The 16,897-nt window shown below is 29.7% G+C and overlaps 2 protein-coding genes and 1 pseudogene across 2 annotated transcripts in view; all 3 read right to left on the bottom strand.

Annotated features, from left to right (window-relative positions):
• The window catches only part of LOC113371478 (protein ECT2-like), a 365,352-nt gene that overhangs the window by 127,007 nt on the left and 221,448 nt on the right, over window positions 1-16,897 (bottom strand). The window lies entirely within an intron of this gene.
• Window positions 1,310-9,306, bottom strand: LOC113371485 (glutathione S-transferase D7-like). The gene is made up of 6 exons (XM_026612112.1): window positions 9,237-9,306; window positions 6,559-6,716; window positions 6,284-6,342; window positions 6,075-6,216; window positions 1,596-1,763; window positions 1,310-1,462 (listed from the first exon to the last, which is right to left on the bottom strand). The coding sequence occupies exons 2-6, from the start codon at window positions 6,700-6,702 to the stop codon at window positions 1,310-1,312; spliced, it is 666 nt and encodes a 221-aa protein (XP_026467897.1). The 5' UTR covers window positions 6,703-6,716; window positions 9,237-9,306.
• LOC113371487 lies at window positions 4,718-5,330 on the bottom strand (annotated as a pseudogene).

Here is a 16,897-nt window from a genome sequence, read left to right as displayed (position 1 = left end):
TTTCAGCTTGTTTTAAGTATAATATTCAAATCAAATATTTATTACTAAGCTAAAATAATCTTATAAAGCAATTTAATTGAAGAATTTTAAATTTTCAAGCTATTTTAATCACTTTGTACAATATACTTTATATAACAACACTTTTGAATACAAATATTTTCTCAAAGATTAACTTTTCTGTTTGAATTTCGCGCTTTAAAATGTGCAAAATGCGGCAGCGGTCATTTTGTTAACTTTAATCTTTTCAAATGTCACGACATTTTTGTGAATATGCTCGCGTTCATTAAGCGTTTTTAATTACATCAATTTGTCAATTACATCTTTGATTAGTTTTAATTAAATTGTGCATCAAATCGTTTAATTAAATCTGTAGATCAATCTGATATAAACAATATATCGTGAAATATTAATTAAGAGCCAAATAATGGGTATGTGGGGAAGTGTTTAGGTGTACCTTGAATAGTCATAATTATCTCTTGCAGGGCCCCCATTTCGAATCAATATTATAATTAAACATTTTATTCACAGTGCTAATGTATCCTTTAATATAAAATAGAGTATATGGCAGATTGAATAATATACACATGAACAGGATATGACAAATTAATTAACTTAAAATATAAAATTAAGTATTAATCAGAGCCGATCCTACATTTAATGCGATGCATGAGAAAAATATGGGCGCATGCCTTAGGGGGCGCCAACAAAAGATTCGGATATTGAATTTTCAATATAGTTTTTTTTTTCAATATAGTGTGAGAATTGAGACTCATCATTTTATTTAAAGCAGTTCTACAATTAACATCGCTAATATTATAAAAGTATATGCATTTTGGCGTAAAGAGTAATTTAAGCGGTAAATCTTAGTATATTATATTAAAAAATTGTAGACATGAGCACAGGACAACGTCTGTCGGGTCATCTAGTTAAATATAATTTGATTAAACTGAATTTATAAAAAATATATACTTGGCTTATCAATATATATTTCATCTGCTAACCTATTTACTTGTCGGTAACGCATACAAATTAATCGACCTTTTTCACGCCGATATTTTTTATGACTATCAAAAAGACGGCATACTCAAAATAAAATTCATGCACTTTCATCACAATACAAATAAAAAAACTTAAAAATTGTTTGCATCTTTCGCGCAATAGTTTTTTATCTACTCTTACACTTATTACATAATGAACTATCTGCCAGTTTAAATTTGAATATGTTTTCTAATAATTGTATTTAAGTTAAAGTGCAACTACATTAAGTACATGTTAATTTGCATCAAAATTATTATTCATATTGTGTAAATTACTGCGAATCCAATTTGCTTTTTAACCATTCACCAAATTGATCTGCCCCGGATTGATTGATTTCTTCATAACCGTATGGTTCCAGAGCCGCCTTAGTTCGCTCATACCATGCTGATAATTGTGGATAAATTGATACGTCAGTCCCACATGACTATGAAAAATTTTCATTATATTAATAATTTAATTTTCTGATTATTAATATTCTGTTATGTTCAGAAATGTGTATAATTCAATATTATTTATAAATAGAAAATAATATTTCCGTTTTTATATTCTATATATACCTCAATATTTGATACTGTGGTTACTAATGCAATGTCGGCTATAGTTATTGTAGGACCAGCAACCCATTCTTTATCCTCTAGCATTGCTTCCAAAATTTCCAACGCATCTTGCAAATTTTCCAATTTTTGTTCGTCTATTGATGTCTGGCCTTTGAATAATATGGGATACTAAAATTTAAAAACATATCGCATTATAACTCATTTTTTGCTAACATGACTATTTGTTAACTTCCCGTAGGGTGAGTTATTGTAATGGGCCGAAAATCGGAATGGAAAATTTTTACATTTCTCGACGTTTTGAAGGTTTCTGAACATTTTGGCATACTTCAAAAAAAATGGATGTGTGTGTATGTATGTATGGATACAATTTTTCGCCCACGTTTTCAGGCGTACGGATCAACCCATTTGAATGGTTCAAAAAACATTCGATTCCTATTGATAAGGAGATGTGCTGATTAGTTTTTGGCAAAGGCAGGTCCAGCAGTTACGGAGATAAAGAGCAAAGAGTTCAGAGCATAGAAATCGAGTTTTTGAGTGAACGAAGCATCCGATTTGAATGATCTGAAAAACATTCAATTAGTAATGATTGGGAGAAGTGGTTATTAGTTTTTCGCAAAGGCAGGCCGAGCCATTTCGAAGATACGGAGCTAAATGTACAAAAAATGGCAGTTTTTGAGAGAACTAAGCGTCCGATTTAAATGATTCAAAGAACTTTCTGCTTGTCTTAACAAAACAATTAATTTGGAAAAAAAAATTTGTTTCAACTTTTGTATATCGAAAATAATTCAGATTTTATTTTTAATTCTGACTATAGTTCTAATATACTCTAAACAAATATTTTCAACTTTGCAATTCAGTTTATATAATTCTTATAAATATTAGACAATATTACAATATTTATAATAATCTATTTGAAAACATTCAGTATTCCTCGAACATTTCGTTACGGTACGGGAAGTTCCAGCAATTTGCCTTAAGGCACGATGCCACCCACTCCACTAGATTATAATATGGTTACAAAAAATATAAGACAAAGAGTAGAAACTTTTAAAAATACATATATTGCATTATTACTCATAATTTTTCATATAAAATGATTTCTAACTTCCCGTAGGGTAAGTTATAGTAATCACAAAAAAATCGAAAATAAAAATTTATATATATATATATATATATATATATATATATACTTTACGTTTCAGAGGTTTCTGAACATTTTGGCATACCTTAGAAAAAATGGATGTATGTGTGTGTGTGAATACAAATTTTCGTCGACGATTTCGAGAACACGGTTCGACCGATTTCAATTATTCAAAAAACATTCGATTGCTGTTGATAAGGAGACGTGCTGATTAGTTTTTGGCATAGGAAGGTCTAGCCGTTTCGAAGATACGGGGTAAAAAGTGCCAAAAACGGTAACTCAATTTTTAAGAGAACGAAGTGTCCGATTTTAAACATAAAACATTTTACTTGTTTTGACAAGATAAACAACTGATTAAATTTTCATGAAGGCAAGTCTAGCGGTTTCGAAGATCTAGTAAAAAAAGTAAAAAAAAATGCCATTTGGCGGTCAAAAATGATCATTAGACATATGCACATAAAATTATCAGATATTTTATGAAGATTCTAACAATAAGTATAAATTTTGTTTACAATCCTATGGGTTCCGTACCAATTTTTATCCGTTAGACGACGACGCGGCGTTTACGCGCTTCAATATCGCGTCTCTATGCAGTTAAAGCAATGTGAAATTGAAAAAAAGTTCAAAATTTCAAACTAAAAAAATACATTTTTTCCAAAAGTTTTTTTTCCAAAAAAGTAATTTTTTTTTCAAAAATTTATAGTTTCGCAACTATCTAATTTTTTCAAAGTAAATTTTTTTCAAAAATGTTAATCTTTAAAAAAAAATGTTACTGGAAGTTCCAGCAATTTGCCTTAAGGCACGATGCCATGCACCCCACTAGTTGTTTCTGATATGATACAATATAGTAAGACAACATGAAGCGTATGTTATTTATCATAAAACAGATATTTTCAATGTTCTGTGGAAAACTTCAAAACCTTTGAATTCCAATAATTAAACACCTCATCATAATGTCTTTTAACAGAGCATTAACAAAATATTGATTGATTGAATCACAATATTATTCAAGTTTCAAATTTAGTCATTTTTAACTTCCCGTAGGGTAAGTTATTGTAATCGTCCAAAAGTCGAAATTGAAAATTTTGCATTTACGAGTATTTACGTTTTGAATGTTTCTGAACATTTTGGCATACCTTAGAAAAAATGGATGTGCGAAATGAATGTGAATCCAAATTGCTGGAACTTCCCGTACCGTAACCAAATGTTCGAGGAATATTAAATGTTTTCAAATAGATTATTATAAATAAATACTGTAAACATTGTCGAATATTTATAAGAATTATATAAATTGAATTGCCAAGTTGAAAATATTTGAATGAAGTATTAGGGGGACCGGAAAGTAATGTCGTTTTCTTACGCTAAATTCAAACACATACATTTTTAACGAGTCTTTATTTTTAATCAATGATGTATTCCCCATCATTGTCAATAACCTTTTGCCATCCAGTGAGTAAATTTTCAATCCCTGATCGATAAAAATTAATTGGTTTTTCGGCAAAATATCTAGAGATGGCATTTTGGATATCATCCAAATTTGCAAATGTTTTGCCACTTAAAAAGTGTTGCAGCGCTCGGAATAAGTGGAAATCCGATGGTGCAACATCGGGCGAATATGGTGGATGAGGCAGCACCTCCCGCCCCAATTCATTAATTTTTTCTAGAGTTCGCTTTGCGCAGTGCGGTCTTGCATTGTCATGTTGGAGAATGACGCCTTTTCGGTTGACAATTGCTGCCCACTTTTCAATTAAAGATTGATTTACTCGCTGCAATTGTTCTCTGTAGAGGTCTGCAGTAACAGTTTGTCCAGGTTTCAGTAATTCAAAATGAACAATGCCGCGAATACTCCACCAAACACACAAAAGCGCTTTTTTGGGGTGTAAACCTGGCTTAGCAGTACTTCGAGGGTTTTCTTTTGGAGAGAGCCACTGCCTTTTGCGTTTTGGGTTATCATACAGGACCCATTTCTCATCTCCTGTGATCAAGCGATCAAAAAACGCTTCTGTGTTGTGTCGTTGAAGCAATAAGTTGCATGTGATTGATCGGTTAGCCTTATTCTGTTCGGACAGATTATGCGGGACCCAAACACCTGCTCTGCTTACTTTCCCAATCTGCTTCAAATGTTCTTGGATGTTCTTGGATAGGTTGGTTGAGACTGTTTGACAATTCCTCGATCGTCTGGCACGGATTTGCTTCCACTTCCGCCCTTAACACGTCGTTGTCTAACGCTGATGGTCTTCCTGATCGATACGAGTCGGAAAGATCAAAATTACCCGATTTGAACTTGGAAAACCACCTTTGGCATTTATGAATGTCCAGTGCATTTGGATAAACATCGCATATGTTTTTGGTAGCAACTGTTGCGTTATTACCCTTGCGAAACTCAAAGAGCATGCAACGCCGGATGTGTACCTCTTCTGGTATTTGGCTGTCATTTTACCCAAAATTACAAAAAAAAAAATTGAAATTCAAATGTCTATAAGTAAAGAAATCACTATGTCTCACAATGTCTTTGGTACGCCTCTGAACCAAACAATGAGCTGACAAATGACAATCAAGTATTGGCATGCGCAGAAACGACATTACTTTCCGGTCCCCCTAATATATTAAAACTTAAGTAAGAATTACAATTCAAATCTGAATTATTTTCGATTTACAAAAAAAATATTTTTTGAAAAAAAATGTTTGAAAAAACATTTTTTTCATAATCAATTATTTTGTTAAAACAAGCATAAAGATCTTTGAATCATTCAAATCGGACGCTTAATTCTCTCAAAAACTGCCATTTCTTGCACATTTCAAACTAATCACTCCCCGTCATTATGAATTGAATGTTTTTTGGATCGTTCAAATCGGATGCTCCGATCTCTCAAAAACTCGATTTCTATTTTCTGCACTTTTTGTTCCGTATCTCCGAAACGGCTGGACCTTTGCTAAAAACTAATCAGCACATCTCCCTATCAATAGGAATCGAATGTTTTTTGAACCGTTCAAATCGGTTGATCTGTGCGCCCGAAAACGTGGACGAATAATTGTATCCATACATACATACATACACATACACACACACTCCATTTTTTCTGAGGTATGAAGTAAATTATTATAATTAAGAAAAATAAATTATAACAAAATTAAATAAAGTAAATATGTACAATTTACAATGCTAAGCAATTTACAGCCAAATCCTCTTAATTGTCAAATGTACTAATAAAAAATTGAATTGAATTTGAATTTATTGTAAATTATTCTGTTAGTAGCATTTTTAAGTTTTCTATCTTTGGATCTGCTTTGGATATAACATATTTTCATAAATACTATAAATTTATTCTCCAACTTACATAACATTCTCCATATCTTTGGTACAATGTTCCCATGTCAAAATAGAGCACTTGATCTATGGCCGCTCTTTCCTTAGCCCCCGATGGATATAATGAGTCGTCCTTAGCATACGCATTCACTAAATAACCCATAATAGCACGACTACAAAAAATATTTACTATCACTTTACTATTCTTACAATAATTTAAAAACCTTATAGTATAAATACCTTTCGGCTACAATAAAGCCATTGTCGTCCAGAGTCGGAATGGTATGTTGGGGATTCATCTGCAACATTAGGCCAATTGGGTAGAATTTCTTAAATTAAATAATTGACAAAGAAAAACATATCTTAGTGGGTGCATATGGAACTCGGGTGCGTCATTAAGCAATGACGTGATTTGTTAATACCAATAAGGCAATTCATCATGCTAGTAACCCAAAGCGATTAATAATTTTTTGATTAGTATTATATAATACTCAATCTACAAAGTTTACAATTACCTTAACAAAATCTGGATCCCTGGTGTCACCCTGTAACGGGTTTGTTTCTTTTATTTCCAATTCTAGTTCGATGCATCGAGCTAAAAGTAGTACACTTCTGCAAGGTGCACTAGGAGGGTAGCTGTACAAAATTGGTGCAGACATCTTCGAACAGATTACTATAAAAAACATCAACGTTTAAATTAATATTAATATTTATATAAACAAATCATAAAAGGTCGACCATTTCAACATGAAATTTATATTTCACTACACATAAATACTTCACTCAAATAATTCGAATGGTCAACTTTTAACAAAATAAAGGACACTACTCGCAATTAAATTTAATTACAAAATTCTTAAATGGAACATAAAATTGAATAATATAATTTAAAATCCCGACATATTTTGCTATAGTCTTTAGACATAAACAACAAGTTCAAATGGCACATTTGTATTGATAAAAGTTTAATGAACATTTTTAACTTGGAACTTAAAATTGGTAAAAAACTGATTACGAAAAAATGTTTGATCGATTTTGAGTTTAGTTAATTAAAAACTAGTGGGGTGCCTGACATCGTTCCTTAAGGCAAATTGCTGGAACTTCCCGTACCGCAATTAAAAATCTTGGTACGGAACCCAATAAATGTGTACACATTATTAAAATCTCTGTAATTATTAAAATATTTGATAATTTCATGTAAATATGTCCAATTAACATTTTTGACCGCCAAATGACATTTTTTTAACTTATTTTTATTGAGAGTCTATTACCGCTGGGCCTGCCTTCCCAAAAATTTAATCAGTTCTTCATCTTGTGAATATAAGTAAAATATTTTTTGAATTATTCAAATCGGACGCTCCGTTCTCTTAAAAACTGAGTTTCCGGCACTTTTTGTCCCGTATCTTCGGAACGGCTAGACCTGCCGTTGCCAAAAACTAATTAGCACGTCTCCTTATCAATACAAATCGAATGTTTTTTGAATTATTCAAATCGGTTTATCGGTATTTCCGAAATCGTCGACGAAAATTTGTATTCGCACACACATTTATTTTTTCTAAGGTATGCCAAAATAATCAAAAACCTTTGAAACGTAAAGATATATAAAAAATTTTATTTTCGATTTTTTTGCGATTGCTATAACTTACCCTACGGGAAGTTAATAAAGATCTACCTAGTAGTAAGTTAGTAAGTTTTGAAAATCAATAAAAAAAATTGTTAGATTTTTGTTTAAATTACAAAAAGTTTCGGATCAATCTTCATTTCACCAAAACACATATTCATATAATACTAGTTAACGCGCTTTTCGACAAATTTCTGGAATTTATGTGCCAAATAGATCAATAACTAACAAAATATAGAAACAAATTATAAAAAACTTCAGAATTACTATATCAGTAATTTCTATTTGATAAAAATCAAACAAAATGAGGATGTTATAAGAAAACGAGAGTAATTTTTCGATAAATAATCAAATAAAAATTATACAAAATATTTTGTGTTATTTGAATTTATATTACAAGACATTTTCAAAAACGTTTTTTTCTTTTGTAAGTTGATATATATATATATATATATATATATATATATATTGATTAAGTTCCAAGGTTAGGTATAATGCACGCACAAATAATATTTTTATTTATGATTCAATATAAGCTTTAAGATACACAACGTGGATTTTAAAGCTTGGAAAGAAAAGTACTATATCGCCACATTCGCAATTAAACTTGAAAATAAACCATTTGGTCAATTAATTTCAGATTTCGCTACCCGCCATTATAAACATTTAAATATATTTATTTAAAAATATTATTTGTGTGTAAGAACAGATATTTTTTATTTTAACTTCAACAAAATTCCCTGAAACTACTCTATTTACTTTAAACTACTCTATTATACTATAAAATAAATTAAATAAAATCCAATAAAACCGACAACAATTTGTATAAAAAAGCAAAATTAATATTATCAACAATATCTGTTCAATATCAATATTATAGATTTGCTTTCATACATAAAAAATCAAATTAAAATCAGTCAGAATAATTTTTTCCAGTAATTTATTATATGGAATATCTATTGAAGAGCTCTTTTACTGGTACTTAAAGTGTCCGACTTTTATATACAAAATTTAATAACAAATCTATAAATTGATTAATCAATTTAACATAAAAAGTAATATCCTAACATAAGTATACTTCGTATATATTCGTACAATGGAGGCTAGTTTTTTTAAACAAGCTAAAATGGTAATAAGTTTATATTAATAGTTTATTATTTTTTAAACACAAAATTCAAAACAATAGATTCATAATGAAATTAAGTAACTTGAATAAAATTTAATTTACAAAAGCTTTACTTGAGCTTTTTAAATTAATTAAGCAAACATGATTTAAACTAATTACTCACACCACAACTACTTTTGCATTAACGTGATGATAATGGAAAAGGCTCAATAATATCTAAAATTGTTATTTTATATGCTTTAATTGCCAAGCTATACTGCTGAATATATATATATTCTGATAGTATATCCGCTTCAGCGGATATACTATCCTGCTGAAGCTTTTAAAGCGATATAGAAATGTTCTAGAAACTTACAGAAACAATAAAAATGGAAATGATGTAATATGAAATGAAGAAAAAAGTAAAAATTGAATGCAAGATAGACATCTATCAATTAAATACATACAATTAGATAAATTTTTCGATTTATCTGATTTGGTTCACCACTTCTCCGAATAATTCCGTCCCAGCTCACGAGTCCAAAATTACTGCAAGAATGATGTAGAATAAAGCATGACCTTATCTTGCGATCGAATTTTCCGTCATTGCCATCGCGGATATCAAACTGTGGGAAAACATGACTAAATCAAATCATTTTGTATCTGATATTATTTTTAAGCGAAATTGAATTACCTTCTTAATTAGAATTAAGACAGACACAAAATAATTTCATAGACATATCTAGTGCTTATAATTTAAGTACACATATTTGATTAACTTCCCAAAGTAATGTTTTTATTTTCGACAGAAAATATGATTTCAAAATTTTAAAAGTCATTTAATGTAACTCAATAAAGACACGCGCAGAATTGGCGGCAATGTTCAAAACTTTTCTTTCAAAAATCCTGAACTGATTTAAAAATCCAATTTCTTTTTAAAGATATCTGTAGAAAATTGTTTTGAATCGTTTTTGATGAAGATCGACCAGGTTGTTTATTCGTAAATTAATTATTTGTTGAATGTTTCTACCTATTGGAATAAACTTTTTGACGCCGAAGCTTTTGGCCATACAAATAAAATATTATGAACCTATAAAAGGTAATTTAATTATAACTAGTTGGTAGTTGGTATTTTGCCTTGAGGCAAGTTGCATAAACATCCCGATTTGTGTAAATAATCGACTTAATTCATGATAGATAAATTAATTTATGAGTAGTTAAAAGTATTCGAAGTGGATTTATTACACATTATTGAAAGTTGAACACGTCAACCCGGTCGGAGTATTTTTTAAAAGCAAATTTTCAGAAACCAACAATTTTTATAATTGAACCACTTTCCGTAGGACTTTTTTAATGGTTCAGTATGTTCATTAAGACCAAGTACTCTATCGTTATACCAAGCAAATCGTCTATTTTAATTTTAACAAACGTCACTCATTTTCTAAAACTTTGATGATTTTTTAAAATGAAACTACTTGTCGTAAGGCCGTAATATTTCAGTAAGTTCTATAAGATCGCCAAAAGAAGTTTCATGAAAATTGGCTTAAATTTTTTTTTCAACTGTTAATCACAAGAAAACGGCTCGGTAGATTTTCATCTAAAACTAATCAGTATCATTCCCAACTAATATCTTTCGAACAGTTTTTGATTTTTTATAATCGATTCGGTAGTATGAGCTTAAATGTGGATGAGAAGTTTAACACTTTTTTCCAAATTACAAAGAAACGGCTAGGCCGATCGTCGCACAAAACTGAGAAACGATAATTCTCATCGAGATACATCAAATGGTTTTTAAATTTCTGAAATCGGTTCAGGCGTTTTTGAGCAAACGTCGATGACTAATTTTGACAAATGCCAGAAAGGCCATACTAATTTTTGCAAACTTTGACGAATTTTCAAAGCTAAACGAGTTGTTATAGGGCCATAATATTTTAATATGATCCAGAAGACTATGGTATCCAGCGTCCAGCGGTTTCGGAGATACAGAGCTAAATGTGCAAAAAATGGCAGTTTTTGAGAGAACTAAGCGTCCGATTTGAATGATTCAAAGGACTTTCTGCTTGTTATAACAAAATAATTGCTTTTGGAAAAAAAATTAGGTATATCGAAAATAATTCAGATTTTAATTGTAATTCTGACTTAAGTTCTAATATACTTTAAACCAATATTTTCAACTTTGCAATTCAGTTTATATAATTCTTATAAATATTAGACAATGTTAGTATTTATAATAATCTATTCGAAAATTTATTCAATATTCGTCGATGATTTCGTTAGGGTATGGAAAGTTCTAGCAATTTGCCTTAAGGCACGATGCCGTACATTCCACTAATTTAATTTAATTTGTTCTTCATATTAATATAATCACATACAAAGTGATTATATACTCCTAAGCGTTTTACCCAACGTATTAAAAATTTGAAAAACAAACTAGATTTAAAAAAAATTATTTATGTTTATTAAAAATTACATTTTTAAATTACACAAATAATCCGTTTCGCATAACTTGGGATTCGTGCGACTTCAAAGTAAAAGTATGTAGTATACATGAATAAATATTGATTTTATACAAGTTATGTAAAAATAATTATTGATCGAAATCACTTATTAGTATTCTCAAAGCAATTTATTTATATTGATAATGAAAAAAATTAATTGCATGAAAATGCACATACGTACGACTTCATGCTAGTTTTATGCTAAAACTAGCATTTTTTCTGAAAAATGATTAGATTAAATTTTGAGGCTTACAATTTAAATACAATAATCCAGCGTTACTGTTCGAAATTCTATGATCACCAGTGAAAAAATATTATTTTTTTCTTAAAATATATGAAATATAAGGTTGTTCCTATAGAAATCTTATTTTGTCAAAAAAAAACATAGCTCACATGGTAATTTATATCTTAAAAGTCAACTTAGGTATTGTTTTAAGAAATCAAAAAAAACTCTTCTACTTTTTTAATGTCACATTTTTGGCATTTGTTTGTGTAAATTATTATTATCACAGGGCCCTTGAATGTAGCAAAATAGTTTACGGATTTCTTTGTAATATTCTCCAATAATCTAATTGGCTTTTGTGAAATAATTGGAACAGTAAATACTGAGTAAATAAATAAAATATTTTGGAGTCAAATTTTCGTAGCTTTCTCTTTAAAAATTTCTTAAAGCTTTTTCAAATGGCTGAATCGAATTTCTGGTGATATTTTGTAAATATAAATATCAAAAAATTATTTCACCTATCTAAAATTCCTCGCTGTACTTTTGGCTAGCCAAATAATTAACGTATATCTTTGCTCTTTTAAACAATAGATAAGTATTGAAAAAAATCGAACTCGAAGTCATTTTCCAGCTACGCTTTCTTCGGAAATGTTTCTTATAATCCTAAAAGTAAGTCCTAGTAAATCCTACAAATTGACCAGCTTTAATATATATTACATTATTCTAATACGTTGAGAATCAACATGGTTATTGACTAGCGCATGAATTCGTCGGAAATGTGTTTCCATCAACCAGAAATAGAATAAAAATCAATACTTGCTTTTTATTCTCAAAATTTAACGCGTTTCCTTAATTGACTATTCAATAATAAATTTATGAACTGAATTTTTCATTGACAGTATTCGTTTTTTAAAAATTCTCAAAATGCTCGGCGCTTCTTTCGCATATTTTCTTCAGTAATTCCATAACAGGAAACTTTGTAAAATAAAAATGTTTACTTATCTTTACGTTTCAAAGGTTTTTGAACATTTTGGTGTACCTTAGAAAACATTGATGTATGTGTGCGTGTGTGTGCGGATACAAATTTTCGTCGACGATTTCGAGAACACGGATCAACCAATTTAAATAATTTAAAAACCATTCGATTTGTATTGTAATTATTCAAAACAATTATTGTTTATTTTCATTTCTCGGATGTTAAATTACGGTACGGGAAGTTTTCCTGAAAGCAAAGGCACGATGCCATGCACCCCACTAGTTAATTCACAATATTTTATTAAGAACATATAAAATTGAACAGTTTTTTCCATTCGCCCAATTAAAACCTTCATCGCCTAGTATGTTAACATTCAAATATTTGGATAGATTGTATTGAATCTCAATAAAATGCGACAGAATACGTGTAGGTACAACCGACAGAAGAACAGATAAACAGTTAAAAGTAAAATGAACAGCAGTCATATTTGTATAAGCATTTCACTAAATGATTATGAAGTATATATAAATTCAGAAAAAACAAAAACAAGACAAAAGTCCCGTATTGGCCGGGGCAGTCTCAAAAGCAATATTTATACTGGATTCAAGTTTCGTTTCCAGGATTTTGCCAATTTTTGAAATATTTTTTTTTAACTTTCCGTAGAAAAGTTCCGTCACTCACTTTTTGCTCCGTATCTCCGAAACGGCTGGACCCGCTTTTGCCAAAAACTATCGGAAATCACAACTTCTCCGTATTAATAGTAATCAAATGTTTTTTGAATCATTTAAATCGGTTGATTCGTGCGCCCGAAATCGTGAACGAAAAATTGTATCCCAACATACACACACACAAAGAGCCATTTTTTCTGAGGTATGCCAAAATGTTCAGAAACCTTTGAAACGTAAAGATATGCAAAAATTTTCATTTTCGATTATTTTGCGATCACTATAACTTACCCTACGGAAAGTTGAAAATATGGTCAACTTATATAAAAAATTGTATCATATGTTATACAATAAAAATGATGACATTACGAATATTTTTTATCCCTAATAGTTATTATTTTTAGAATAATAATAAATCAAAATATATATTGTATTTTCTCATAACAGGTATATTTTTCAATTTTACAGGATCTACATGATTTGGAAGAATCGAAAATACCCTTTTGCATAGTGTCTTGAAAGTGTTTCAAAGGCATTGATTTTTGTTTCATTTACAAGTTGAAAGTTATAACTAGTATAATATCTGGTATATTGTAAATCATTTTTTTTATAAACATAAAATTTATTGTAGTGATATCGATATATAGTCACTTTTTTCACATTTTACGAATGCAATGAAGATTTGCAATTAATAGAAATTATGGAAGGGCGTTGCTCTTGATATAACCTTTAACACATTCTGAAATAATTATCTATTTTTTGTGAATCGCGTTTTGAATTCGGAATATCACTATTAACCATGTAAAAAATGAATAAATAAACGGTGAATACACTTTTAAAATAATTTATGTAAACATACGGTGAAATCAACATTTGACAAATAGAATTGCTACCACCATCTCTCGTAAGAAAATTTTAGTACATTTATGAAAAGGTAGAAAATTTAATAACAATTGTATGAAAGTTTATTCAAATCCAAACAATAATTATAATTTACTTAAGTATATTACCTCTTTTCGGTAGAATTAAATTTGTAGATGAGTATCGCAGTAACTGGGAATTATATTTCCGAGCAGAACACACAAGTTTAGGATGTGTGAGCAGAATTTTTTTTATTCAATTTTGTTCTGCAATCTGTATATATTATATTGTTAAGCAGCGATCCTAAACGATCGATAGGTCGACCGAAAGGTCGATAAAAATTTTCATAAAGTTACTCATGCAATCTATTGCAAAATAAAAATTAGTAAATAATACTTAGTTTTATTATTCTATTATGAGCTTTACAACTATATCTAGTTACAAGACTTTACCTAAAATTGACATTAATCTTTCTGCTCAAGCACCATTGCTGCATTTCCCTGCACTCATTACAAAAAAATTATATTAAAAGTTTTATTATTCCAAATATGATTAGATAGTAATATCTCTCAACCCTGTGTTTTAAATTTTGTATGACTAGCCTGGTTAGCAATTATGTTCAACCTCTCATTAAAAATTTGTTTGATGTTTTCAGAACGACAAACCTCTTTCAGCACTTCTTCAGAAGATTATCTCCGGATGATTTGAGGACTGCGGAGCTTTAACAATAACAGCCTGTAAAAACTTTACAATCAATAAGATTTTATCCAACTATTTCTATTTGCGACTATTCCAGATCACTTTACCTGATAATGAGACGCGTTGTTTTTCGCCGAAAAGGTGTAATGAAATCAAAAATGTATTTGAATAACATGCTTTTGAAGCGTGGCGGTCATTTTCTATCTATTACCTATTTTTTCTGACTGGATATTTGATTTAGTGAAAATGCATATCTAACATTAGATTAGGTTTTATTCAACACAAAAAGATATCTGTATAAATAAATATACATAAAGGATTGTCTCTAATCAATTATGGTCGAACAATTCTTCAAGATATCCTGCTTGTCTATATGTGACATACTACACTTATGATCTCATTATCATTTTCAATACTCTTCTTCTCCATCATCTTCAACAGATTCCAAGCCTACTTCCTCATAATCTTTCTCTAAGGCGGCTAAATCCTCACGAGCTTCAGCAAACTCTCCTTCTTCCATTCCTTCACCAACATACCTAATTTTAATTAAAAAAACTATTGGTTTACATTATTACAAATAAATGGTATATTGCAGACTTTTATATTGAATGTGCTTCTATGAATTAAGGTAAGTATCTTACTTTTAGACACGTTTGTATTGATTATGTTACTTAAAGACTCATTTTTTATTACCATTTTTGACAAGCAATGTACTATCATAAAATTTCGGTTGGCGTCATTATTATCGACTATTTTAAATTTTATATATTTTATACCTGTCTTGCTAACGAGACTATATTAGCAAAATCGATCCGGGCCTGTGGTATGTTTGTACCAAAAAAAATTTGTACCACGTGTCATTTAAAAAAACAACACGTGGCGCTGCTAGCTTTAATATTGAGCTAGCAAGACCACTTTTTCAAGACTACTTTTTGTTTTAGAAGAAAGTAAATAAAATAAAATGGAAATTGATTAATTCGAATTTGTACTAATTTGTACCACCAAAATAAAACCAAAAAATCGAAAATGGATACTAAAATAAGTACCCCTTGACGGCCGGACCACCCTAATATGAGATCTTTTGTGAAGATAGGTATACAGTGCAGAGCAAAAGCCTTTATTGAAGTCAAAAAGAACAAAACAAAATAATCTTTGATAATCCTATAAAATAACAGATTTTTATAAAAATTACCACCACCGTATTGCCCCAAATCACCCCCAAAATTTTTTGGCTTTATTTTGGTGGTACAAATTCGATTTAATCAATTTCCATTTTATTTTATTTACTTTCTTCTAAAACAAAAAGTGGTCTTGCTAAGGTAATATTAAAGCAAGCAGCGCCACAAGTTCTTTTAAACGGCACGTGGTACAATTTTTTTTCTGGTACAAATTAGTACATAATAAGTACTAAAGAATACAACAGGTCCGGATCAATTTTGCTAATTTCGTTTTGCTAGCTTAAGAGAGGTATATTTTATTTCGTTTCTTTGTTCAATCTTTTGTGATTTTCTAAATTATTTGAATAATTGGGGTTATTTATTGCAAAATCTAAGGCTGGTTGTAACATCCAAAATGATATTGTTTGGTATGGAATGAAGTCTATACAGATTCAAATGAAAAAGATTGGATGGAATGTATAGATTGTAAGATGTAAGCACAAGTTAATAAATGTTAACACATCACTCTATAAATTCGTAGAGTTATTTATATTTGGATATTAAAATTTTGGGTAATTCGTAGTTGAAATGCGGACTTTAGTTAGGAATAAATTATCAAAGGTATTAATGTCGCTCCTTTGTCGTTACTACTTGGCTAGGTATATGTTACAACTAGCCCCAAACACTGGATAAGTTGTAACAACACTTTTTCTAGATATTGATTAATTATGAAATAATGAACAATAGTTTTGAAGATATTTTTACTTAATTCGGTAAAGGAATAGAATCGATGCATTTTTTTTCCTAGAAATATAATCTGTGGATTTCACGATACATGAATTCAATAAAAACTGTTACAACAATTTCCTAGCTTCTCTATTCGATATGATTTCAAATGTAGAACAATTAAGTAACTTAATAATTCAATTACTAAATACAAATAAAAATATTTAATATCAAATAATTATTCTAAAACAATCACTATAATCATTTTCATTTTGGCTAAACCAAAAAAAAATCGTGCTTATATTTAGTGATGGGCGTTGAAT

Source organism: Ctenocephalides felis, unplaced genomic scaffold (assembly GCF_003426905.1).
Source record: "Ctenocephalides felis isolate EL2017-DRISC unplaced genomic scaffold, ASM342690v1 CF-g0.4_SCAFFOLD_01492, whole genome shotgun sequence".
NCBI lineage: Eukaryota > Metazoa > Arthropoda > Insecta > Siphonaptera > Pulicidae > Ctenocephalides > Ctenocephalides felis.
This window is presented reverse-complemented; position numbering and strand designations above follow the sequence as displayed.

Bases quoted from the DNA above. Each gene is read 5' to 3' on its own strand.
- LOC113371485 (XM_026612112.1), bottom strand. From the start codon at position 6,702: ATGTCTGCACCAATTTTGTACAGCTACCCTCCTAGTGCACCTTGCAGA. The intron at 1,764-6,074 runs GTAAGTTGGAGA...TTTAAATTTTAG, and splicing joins AAAGATATGGAGAATGTTAT to TATCCCATATTATTCAAAGG. The intron at 1,463-1,595 runs GTATATATAGAA...AATTTTTCATAG, and splicing joins CCACAGTATCAAATATTGAG to TCATGTGGGACTGACGTATC.